Below are 11,987 nucleotides of genomic sequence, written 5' to 3' on the forward strand. Positions count from 1 at the left end.
TTCTCTTTTGGTGAAACAGAAATGTGTTGGTCAATAAACGGTAAACTGAAGACGAGCCGAGAAATTCTATCAATTTTTAAACATGTCAAAAGTAATTTTATAAAACTGCTTGAACTTCTTTCTGTATGTCTGTTGACATGGAAGCCAGTAGTTACAGTGAAGGCAATTGATCAGTTTCCATTTACTATCAACTGAATGTGGCTTAAGAAATCAAATGTAAATAATTTTTTAAAAGCCCTGCATGTGCACTCATGCTTATAAACTAAAACCACAGAGTTTGAAAATCCTCGCTGCTTGGGGACTTCTTCTGAAAATGATTGTCAGCTCTACTGGCAGCAGATTCTGCATAATTTGTTTCTTTAAATATTTCAGGTAACACGATTGCTTCCTTTTAGAATTAGTAGCAATTAATTTGTGCATCAGATCCTCGTTTTCTCCTAGAGACAAGATTCTCACTGCTCTGAGTTCTTTAAAAGAATAGAAAATGTCAAACCAATTCCATAGTAAGGTGTTATTAGATATGTTTAAATTATTCCAGCCTTCTACATCAATAACTGTTAAAAATAATATTAAAAGTCCTGTTGAGCTCTGTCTAGTGGTGCTCAAAGTTGAGACTGTACTGTGGGTCCTGACCTTGATCTGACTGATAAGTAAATAAAGAAATGATCAAAGCAGGTATAATAAAAATGTATTTATGAGTTTGATTCTTGAGTTTTGCATTCATAAAAATACAATAAACTTGTTCTGAACAGATTCTGTGAGTTTTTAAATCTAATCTCAACGAAAGCACAACTAGATTAAAATTATACTCAGATCCTGAATAATGTTTAAGTTAAAAAATGTTTTTTCTTACATATTTTCTTACTGATGTGATTTTATTTTATTTTTATTATACACTTTTACTGTAAATTACACTACTTTTAGCTATATATTGAAGTCTGTTATATATGATAGGTCATAAATATGTTAATTCTTTTAAATTCCTTCTGTCAACCTGCTGGGATCTACACATGAGAATTAGCCTCTTTGGCTAAATCTTGCATATTTATATGACATATTCCTGTGAATTAATACTGATTGTCCCCTTTATAAAATAAAATTATTTCAGAATCCAACAGATTCAATACTACTATTTATTATAAATCAAGGTAAAATGGTAAAACTGTGGGTGTAAACCTAAGAAACCTCCATAATTCAATAACTTGTGGAACCAGCTTTAACTTAAATTTGTCTTTTTTTTTCCTCAAAACGTTTTGAGTCTAATGTTTCAGCTCACTGCTCTTCACAGCTTTGCTTCAGATCAATATGTCTGGGCTGATTGCCTCACATTTAACATCACGATACTCACGGCTCACAGTTGACTCATGACTGCAAGGGTCAGAGGTCGTGCGACTGCAGATCATCAGCCCTCCCTGACACCTGAGTTTGGTTTTCAAATGTTGCTGTGAAGGCCTTCAATCCTGGTTCACTGAGATGCAACTACTTTGCTGCACGTTGCTCAGTCTCAACTTGAGCTGAATTTGGAAACCTAAATGTTTTCTTGCTGTAAAACTTCTTTCTCGCTGCAGCAGGATGGACTTCAAGTAGTCTGGAAATGGCTCTATGTTTGTTTTTATATGATGTTTGTTCATCACTTTGGTCAGTTTTCAAAGTGCTTATAAATGAAGACGGCTTGGCTCATAACTCTTGGGGAGCTGCAGTTGCTGATGTCTTTGATATCTGCAAGCGACTAGAAACTCCTAATGTGGTCAAATCTGCTCATGGTCATTTAATAGGGTGGATTAGAAAGTTTTTCTATTTATTGAATGAAATTAATGTGGAATCTGTTGTGTGTTTTTTACACTTTGAGGAACTTGATTAGGAACTTATTTAAACCCAGATACTTTATAAAATGTGCTAATGCTTAAATTCCAGTTGGTAAAAAAGGGTGTACTTTCATTTTACTATGACTGGAGATTTAACCCTCAAATGTATATAGCACATTCTGCTTTACCTGTCACAACCTAGTAGTTATAAATGATGAAAATGTGCTTTTCTTCTGGTAAAACACTGCTCATAGTGTTCTGAACTGTAAAAAGGCCCTTTAGCTATTTTGTATCTTTCAGCCGGTGAAGTATGAAGGTCACAAGGTTATTTTGTGGGGTGAATGCTCTGAGGTTTGCCTTGAGCAACAATCTGACTGATGAGCCGCTTACTGCATCAGTCAGAGAGGATAGATGTGACATGCAGAAACAGATCAATCACCACATTGTTTTTTCCAGAGGGAGGCTGCTGTCTTTTTTGCTAAATCTAGGTGATGACATTGTTGTTCGACAGGCAGCACGGGTCACATCGAACATTTTGACATTTTGTTCCATGTAAAAAGAAACTGAAGTCCTCAATGCTTTAGCTATCGTGGTCCTCCCAACTTTAAATTAAAAATTCCTACAAGAAACTCAATACTGCATGACACTATAGTACCTTTGTGAATAAATATATACCTGAGAGCTCCTGCTAAGCTGTAATCCCACACAGCTGAGGATGGCAAATGTAGCTAAGTCCAAATCAATGCCATCCACTCACTGGGTTTTGATTTTACATTTCTTTTTATTTGGACGTTTTGTCATGTTACAAACTTAAACTTCAGTTAATTTCACTGTGTTTTTGGTGTATAATTGCAAAGTGGAGGAAGCTGATACATAAAAATCTGAAACCTTTTGACTGTTCGTGGTTAAAAACAAAATAGAGTAAGTTCAGTCAGATGGGATGGAGAGTTTCTGTGGACAAGAGTTTGTAAATCCTGCCACAATTTTTTGTTACTAATGTGGGAAGGGCTGAAACGGTTAATTGGATTAATTGTGATTAATCAGTTATTGAATAATCATCAATAATTTAGTAATGGATTAATCGTTAACTGGAATACAGTGGCTCTGAAAGGCCATCTGGTGAAATAACACAGCAGCAGAGCAAAACTGGACAAAAATATATAGCATTTAAATATACTACATTTAAAATGAAAAACCTTTTTTATCCTTTGCTTCAAATGATCAGGCAAAAAAAAAAACAGTAACAAAATGCTGTTATTGCATTTAGGCAATAAAATATTTTCTTATATAAAAATGGACATGGATGTTTGCTGATTTGTACTTTTAAATATTGAATAAAATAAGCTTAAGTGGTTAAATGAAACCTCTGCAGAATCCGCCAGTTAATCATCAGAATAATTGATCACTAAAATAATTGTTAGCAGCAGCCATAAAAGTTAATTTATTTAGGAATATTAAAGTAAAGGAGATGAACTATAATTGCATGCCACACTTCTCAGATTTTTAGTTTAAATTTTATTTTTTAAAGAAAAATCTATGAAAACTATGTGTCATTTTCTTTCTATTTACACTCTTTGGTCCAGTAGATAAAGTTCTATGAAAACACCATGAAGTCTCTGATGATAATGGGTCAAACTGAACCTAAGGACTTTTGGAAGGTGTTATAAATTAACAAAAAAAAAAAATTAATAAATCTGAGTAAAAGGAAGGACAAAGCCACTCAAATACATTTGAAACATTTATTCAGGTTAGGAAATGTCATAATTAGACAATCTAAATAGACACTTGGAACATCATCTTTCAATAAATAAAGGAATAGACATTTTTGCAGCTTTTCTTTAACAGAAACAATATATTTGTAAGGTTTGTGCACAAGCGTCTACTAACAGAAGTGCATTCATTGTGTATGGCAGTTTTCTGCCTCGGATTTGCAGCGGTGGACATTTCAAAGCTGTCAGTATGTAAAGGATTAGAATTACAGGCCCTCGTCTGCGACCCGTTCAGATTATCCATAGCAGCAGGGTTTGCCAGAACAGAGATAAATGTCGGGAAGAAAAAAAAAAACCCAAAGGAACACGCTTTGTTTGATAAAATGTACCTTCGCTTGGCAAATAACACATTTGTGTTCAGGAACACTTTCTTCTGATTGTCGTTTATGGAGCTTAAAAATACAGAGAGGCACAGTAAAGGCTCTGGATGTGCAATACTGCAATGTTTTTAATTTAATGCTACTATGCTAAATAAAACTTTATCTCTCAATCTGAGTTAGATTACAACATATATCCTATAAACAAGAGCTAGAGGCTAATAACTCTGTTATATTGTCTGGGTTGATTTTTTAAAAATGACAACTTTTATATACAGTAGATTGGATGGAAAAAAAACAGGGTGGCACTTCTGTCATTTAGCGTCTAAGCAAAGCTTCTGCATGTTCAAGATATCAGAGCTCCTCAAGTATTTTCATACAAAGTACAAGAAGTAGAAAACACAGTAAAAAACAACAACAACAGTGCATTTGAACAAAGGAGACAAAGTGCTTCCTCCTGGTCTTCAGCTTCTTCCTGCGAACCTAATAGCCTCAGCGACATCTCAAATCGCTCCATCCAGGTTTTCATGTTTCCTTAGAGAGGTAGAGTCACCGTGAAGCTGAGGTTTTTGAAAGAGCCGTGGGATGGACGACCACAGCAAATGTCAGTCAGCACTTTGGCGGGCCCTTGATCCAAATGAGTATAAATCCACTGATTCCAGGGATTACTGTTAATCTTTTCTGCTCAAATGCCCCCATCTTACCACCGGCAGGGGGGAAAACAAGCCAGCTCCCTCCTTTACAGTACCCTAATTACCGTATACTGTAGCGTTGACGAGCAGCTGAGGTCCCCTCTGGGTTTTTTTGTCTATATGATTCATGGTTGTAGTCTGTGTGGTCATATGTCAGTGGAACATATGATTCCTGAGTCAGGTGCTGCCTGTGTGGTTTCTCGGGAGCTTTGGCAGCGTTTCTGTGAAAATCACTCCCCGGATTTCCTCGGCTTCCACACAACTCGTCTCTTGGCCTGATAGAAATCTGTTGGGACAAAAAGGACTATATTTATCTCTCACTAAACTAGAGCTGGGAAATCAATCAGTAACAATCAATAGATAGTAATACATCTGATAAAAAAATGGAATATTCACTGAACTGCGACCAGAACCAAACAGCATTCTGGGAGATGTAGGCAGAGGATAAACTAGCCACTCAACCTCTCAAGGACAGCTAAGTAAGCTCGGTTGCATCAACTAACTCACTTGCTCTTTGGTTACCTAGAGCAAGTGATTAACTTGTGGTAACTAAGCAACAACCTGCTGAGTAACGGGCAGCAGCCGTTTATTCTTCATAGCTGCTTAAAAATAAAAATAAAAACAGTATGGAGTGAAAACTGGATAAAACAGAAAACGTCACAACACCAGTTTGGCAGCAATTTCGATATTTAAAAGGAAAAAAAACTAACCAATAATTATCTTTATCGACTGATATGAAACGTGATAAGGTTTTCAGCCATGTCACCCAGGCCTACACTAACAACTATCTGCACTGATAGATAAGAACCAACCTGTAATATTCGTCTGTTTCCTCTTCAGCGCAGCTTTGTCTCCCTTCGCTGGCGTTTTCTTCAGGTCCTGCAGTTTCCACTTCACTGGCGTCTGAAGGATGTTCTCCTTCTCCACCCTTGCTGGTTTGGTCGGAACAGCCCCTCCTGCCGGCCCCAGGCCCTCCGCCGGCACGCAGGACCGGTAGAGCAGTGGCACCCTGGTTTCTGGGATGCCCTCCCACGTGAAGTCGCTGCTCTCCAGAGGCTTGTACGAGTTGAAGTCAAAGCCCCATCGTTTGGACGCTTCGTCCAGGTCCTTGCGCAGCGCTGCCTGGTACTCCACCTGCAGCTGGTCTCGGTCCACAGGGCCGAACAGGTTCCTGCGGACCCGTCTGTTCCCCCCTAGGGAGCTCAGCATCGGCTTGTGAGGAGCCATGATTCTGCACTGAAAATAAAACACAACAGGTCTCTGGTTAATTTTAAAAGCCACTGTCTCAAAGAAAGTTCCAACTACTTGGATAATTTCTTGAAAAACCTCTTGAAAGATGAACTCATCTTCCATCCGCTATTTTAATGTAAAGTTGAATCCTTACACGAACAACCAATAAAAAAAAATCAAGTCAGAGTCCACAAACATAAAATGAGAGCCCAGACTCACCATCTTCCTGCCTTGTTTAACACCTCCTGTGTGAAGAAGCAGCCTGACTGCAGCGCTGCTTTTAACAAGGCAGGCAGCCGTCAGTGACTCACCACCCCTCCTCTCTCCAGCTCGGTACATGCCTGGACATAATCTGCTGGACATGTAGGAACAAATCCACTGTGGTGTTTCAGGCGGCCACAAGGTGGCAGTGTGACGGCTTCCTGAGGACTCTGGCGTTTCCTTATGTGAGGGTCAAACCTGTGCAAGGATCTGTTTTTGAGATCTGCACAATGACTTACTAGAGCAACGCTGATATAAATGTCTCCACACTAATCAAGTAAAGAGCAAACAAGCTCCTACCAGTTCATACTATTTTTGCTTTCCAATAAATTCAAAAGAAATCTTCCAATTATGACAAAAACCGAAATAAAAGTGATTCCGAACATTTAAACAAAGGTTCCTCTGTTTTGGGAGGAGTACTTCTTCTATATTTGGTGAGGTACACTGCTGAAGGAGAATGAATGAACGCCACTGTCTCCACCCTATCCCGGCACTGGACGTCATACTGGGAGGAGGCGCTCCAACCCAGAGTGGAATGATTCAAGCAGTGGCGGGAAGCAGGAGAGGAACCCGGCCCATTTTCTATCTTGCTCCACGTGAGTCTGCAGCTCGTGTCCAGCAGTCAAATCTGGGCTGTCACTTTCTGCAGGACCCACTCAACTCTGGCACGTGTGTAAAAATAACCCAACAAGTCCAGGTGACCCCTGAAGCTTGTAGATGGAAAGACTGACTGAGAAAACTAGATTTATATCAGCTAATCACACTAGAGAAGATGCATCTTGAATGAATGGGACGAGGGATTCAAACCTTATATGGTTTTTAAAAAATGATAAATTAGGCTACTTTTAGATACTAAAATCTCATACAGAGCTCCGTTTTGTGTTTTCTCCAGTCTGATTAAAAGTTAAAGTTATTTTTACTTACATGTTGATTCAAATGAAGTCCAGTTCTTCTTCAGTGGTATCAAGTGAGTCTGTCTGTCTGTCTGTCTGTCTGTCCACCTCTTTGTTGTCTTCGACTCGGTTCCACAGCAATGATGATGAAGTTGGTTTTGATCTCCAATCCACACCCGCCACAAATCACACGTAAAACGCTACCGTCTCCTGCGAGGTTCTCCCAGTTTTCCCACAGCCATGCACACGGACTAAACTTTTATAAACTGCCGTGGAGTGGAAAGACCCTCCTCCAGAAGAGGCGGGGTCGGCTGTGCCCGCACACGTGGCCACGGTCCAGCAAAAACACGCGTTACACGTGAATGTTTGGCTCTGAAAGTGGTAGGAAATTCCTGCTCGCGACGTCTGGGTCCCGCACTGGCTCCTTTCCAGCTCCTCCACCCCGCGACTGAGCACAGTATCCTGGATACGCACACACACACACACACCCACACACACACACACACACACACATGCACGTTTGCGCAGCTATCTTTGCGGGGACTTTCCATTGACTTCCATTCATTTCTACAGCCTAAACCTTATCCTTACCCTTACATTAAATAACAATTAAACAATTAACCTGCAGCTTTCCAACTAATCTGCCTACAATAATGCATTGCTCAGGGCTCGTGGTCATTTTGTCACTTTAGAGGCTTGTCACAAACAAGAATGAAAATCTGGAACCTGATAACTTACACACTTGTCTCCAATTGTAAACAAAGTGTTTCTCCTCCCAGTTTTAGTGTTGAGTCCTGGTCGGCTTATTCCAGCAGTGAGTCACGCTCCAAACTCCCCGTGCTTTCCAGCACAAGTCGCGTCACTATTCAGCCCAGTTCCCAGCACATCGCCAATAAAAATCTATGCTGTGGATGCAGTTTTTAGTGGCCTGAATTCTCTCAGACAACAGAGGAGCCTTTGTTCATCAGGGACAAGAAATACTTGGAAGCTCTTCACATAAACTATGCAAAATGCACAGTAGAGCTACTATATTCAGTGGAGCTATGAGCTGGAATTACTGACTCAAAACATTCTTCTAAATTTGGACTGCTGAGTGAACACTTTCTTATCTTTCAGCTACAAAGTGTGGGGAGAATGCAATCTCCAGATAAATTGTTCCTACATTACATTAAACATGTTGTTTATGCTTTTATTCTGCATCCATTGTGAAAAATGCTTGGCAGATATAACATGTCTGCAGAAACGTGGTGTGAACATTTACTTTATGATTTACCCAAAGCGTTAGGCAATAAAACCTCTCACTGTAATTACTATGTAGTCCCAGTGAGATGATCTTGGTAGCTTACAGCTAAAATGAGGATAGAGGTTTGTATTCTAATTACAAAAATATAAATTAAATTAAGTTTATGATCAGGTATTTCACCCAGATTCGCTTTGCTGTCATGTTATAACATGCAAAACAATTTATGAATGTAGGATTTTATGTAGTGGATAAAGTTGTTTTTGTTTTGGTTTCATTCCCAATTTTGTCCATTTTCCAGTCCATTCACTGGTAATTTCTGTCAATCTGACTATATTTCAGCATATCTTGTGCAAATACAAGGTTGGATTCAGTTTCACTTGCTTGTAACTGTTTATCAAACAAAACTGCAGATTTTTCCAAGAAAACAAATCCTGGAGGGTTGCAATGTTTGTTTTCCCTCCCTTTAAAAAGTGGCAGCTCAATATCTGCCATTGTGACTCTTTTAGACAAATTATCCAAAATCAGATGAATCAGTCTCTTAATGACTTCACAGCAAATTCTGTTGATGACACCACATTTTAAAGGAATGAATCAATCAGCTTGAGTTTTTTTTTAGTTTTTTTAAAAGATCTTGTTTTGTTGTTTCAGTGTGAGTTTAACTGGAAGCAGGAGGAGGATTCAGGATATCGTGATGTCAGAGTTATTTTTGCCTTGAGAAGCAGCACTCCCCCACACCTGCAGCTATCCTCCCAAATTCCAGTCAAACTATTCCAGCCTCTCTCAAATATTTTGACTGGCCCAAGTGTTTGGGGGAAGGCAGTTTCTCTGTTTAGGTTAATGCTCTGCTAACTGACCCTAAATCTCCAATGATATACTGTAGACAATGTAACAGTGCAAATAAATATCTTGGAAAAATAAGCCATATAGTTTATTTACAGCTTTCACTTTCCAAACAACCACAATCTTAAATGTTTTTGCATTAATAAATATGGGAAAATTACCAATTTTTTGTCAAACAACCAAGTTGGACACTTTACTGTTGGTTCACTAGGTAACGCGCATTACTGAACTGGAAAACAAATAAAAAATGGGATAGATGGTTGGCTCCCCAAACCAATTCTGCCACAGGGCCCAATTCAGCTGGAAATAAACTCGCCTTGTCTTACTATAACTATGATTTTAGGTGTAGTTATTATTTATAGTTATATAGACTATATTAAAATACAGTAGACTGAATCTAACAATTCATGCAATTTATAAATACAAACTATTCAAAGTAGATTAATAATGCTTTCTTTAAAGATCATAAATTTACTGCTTAAATATTAAAAGCCTATCCAAATTACTTCCACGTCGATTAATACTTGACTCTTAATTTTTTATATGTTTAACAATTAGGGTGACAGAGACGGAGTCTGGAATATTCTCAAGGTGACCAACCCACTGGGAACTCCTAACTGGCAACAAATCCACAGCAAGCGACTTACATAACAGTGGGTGGAAATATTGCGAGTTTCTCAGTGGATTCCCGTGGACCTTTTCACTACCTGCGTGACCCGTCTACGTGGATACCGAGTGAGTTATCGCCCCGTTTATGTCACGTGGGCTGGTGGAAAAGCGCGCGCAGATTTGAGAATGCCTCGTTCGTCTCTGTCTGCTGGCGCACGTGAGCCGACCGTTGTTGTTCCGTTACAGAGAAACGGCTGGATACGCAGTAACCAAGGAGACAACGGGAGAACGGCAGCTGTTGTTTACTAGTTGAAATATCGCCTCTTTCATGTGGGGTTTTATTGGCTGTCAGCAACACAAAACGTCTGTTTTTTTTTTTCAGAGCTTATCGGTTCATTCAGGGGAAAAGGTTAACCTTTCTTTCAATTTGATGACACAACCACTTCATACCAGAAACCTTGAACTCGACAGGAGGGAAATGTATAGGAAGAGACGGTATTCCAGGCTTCTTTCCACTATCACCCTCTGCCTCACAATAAGAGATAAAAAGGAAAGCTTCAATGCGTCTTTTTGTTTAACAGTTTTCTACAAAGGCTAAAATTACAACTTGGACATATTTTGTTATTATGGCTGTAAAATTGCCCCGAAATGACCTAAGTCTGACAGCTTTGGTCCCTTTTTCCATGAGTAGCTGAACTTGACTTTTCAACATTTAGTTAAAACCTCATTGACTAGAAGGGTACAGACGCAGTTTATTAAGTTACAATATCAAGTCACAGCTTAATTCAAAAAGTAAAAACTCACTATATCACTCATTATCAGGGTGATATATTTAAAGTGTTACTTTCCGTGATTGCTTGTCATTATGGTTTGCAAACTCAAGGTCCGTGGACCAAATGCAGCCCGACATAACTATTTATGTGGCCCTCTATACTGTAGAGCAGAAGCGTCCAAAATGCGGCCCGGGGGCCATTTGTAGCCTTTGGAGTGATTTTGTGTGGCCCCCCAAATGCAATTCAAGAATGATACAAATTTGGCCTGTCCATCACAGGACAAATTTGAAGAAATTTACAGTAGAAAATGTATAAAAGTGTTTCTCTTCTTATAACCAATCTTTTATAATAAGTAGAGACGTTTACTGAAAACCCAACTTTGCTTTGCCTAAATCAGCTTCTAACAGAATAAATTTGTTCAATCAAGCCCAAAAGAATGTGAAAACCAGATGAAAAAAAAAAGAAAAATCATTGAGAAAATCATGTAAAATCATTTGAAAGTTTTGGATGCCTTGTCTACAAAAAACAATAGCATCTTTCATTGCTTGATTTTATTTAAATATTTTTATTATTAGTATTTATTAATTTTTTGCTGCATTTTTTGGCCTTCAAGTACATGTGACAAAAAGTTTGGACACCCCTGCCGTAAAGGGCCACATAAATTTAAATGTAAGAGTTTAACAGTTATGTGCTTAAATAATATTTTAGCAGTCAAATCAAACACATTTTAATTTTTATAGGACCAAATTATTTCAGTGTGTAAAGATGTTAAAGATTGTCACATTTTAAGAAGTAATAATAGATCAAAGAAACATTTTAACAGTTTGTTAATGGTTTTATTAGTACATCCTGCCACAAGCAGCTCTTTGAAGGCATTCAAGATGGTGATGCTGAAGGCAACACTTTATTTCAAGGGTTGTACATACGACTGACATGACACCGTCATAAACATGACATAACACCTGTCATGATCATGAAGGAGTCTTCGTGAATGTTTGCGACTGTTGTCATGAAGTGTCATTCGGCAAATGACATTCTTAATGCAACGTTGACAATTTTAATGAACTTTTGATACAAGTTTTAATGTATCATTTAGTGTCATTATTTACAAAATAATGCAAAGTTGACACTTTTAGAGCAACTTTGCACTAAAAGCGTCATTATTTACCGACTGACACTTCATGACAACAGTCATAAACATTCATAAAGACTCCTTAGTGATCATAACAGGTGTTATGTCATGTTTATGACGGTGCAGTATCAGTTTTATACACACTCTGTCAAATAAAGTGTTACCAAAAACTGTCTTAACAAAGCTGGGTGTTCACAGAATGTTGTATCCTATCATATTTATGGAGAATTCAGTGGAAGAAAAATATATGGTCACAGTTTCAAAAGCAATAATTTTCTTTTTTTAAAACACCAAAATTTGCAAAACTATTCTTTATTTTATATGTTTTCCCCTGCTGACATAATTTTCATGAATCAAATTAGATTTGGTATAAGACTAGTCCTTGCACTGTAATTTATTACTCTTACTTTACTACATTTTGTC

The 11,987-nt window shown here is 38.2% G+C and overlaps 1 protein-coding gene across 2 annotated transcripts; it reads right to left on the reverse strand.

The window, feature by feature from the left end:
• Positions 1-3,530: 3,530 nt before the first annotated feature.
• Positions 3,531-7,389, reverse strand: cdkn1a (cyclin dependent kinase inhibitor 1A). 2 transcript variants are annotated; one of them, XM_032550594.1, is made up of 3 exons: positions 6,999-7,389; positions 5,396-5,819; positions 3,531-4,869 (listed from the first exon to the last, which is right to left on the reverse strand). In XM_032550594.1, exons 2-3 carry the CDS (start codon positions 5,808-5,810, stop codon positions 4,814-4,816), a joined length of 471 nt encoding a protein of 156 aa, XP_032406485.1. In that variant the 5' UTR covers positions 5,811-5,819; positions 6,999-7,389; the 3' UTR covers positions 3,531-4,813. The 2 variants fall into 2 exon arrangements, with proteins under 2 accessions (XP_032406485.1, XP_032406484.1); XM_032550593.1 differs by lacking the exon at positions 6,999-7,389 and adding an exon at positions 6,033-6,718.
• Between the last annotated feature and the right edge of the window lie 4,598 nt (positions 7,390-11,987).

This window comes from Xiphophorus hellerii, chromosome 20, assembly GCF_003331165.1.
Source record: "Xiphophorus hellerii strain 12219 chromosome 20, Xiphophorus_hellerii-4.1, whole genome shotgun sequence".
Lineage (NCBI taxonomy): Eukaryota > Metazoa > Chordata > Actinopteri > Cyprinodontiformes > Poeciliidae > Xiphophorus > Xiphophorus hellerii.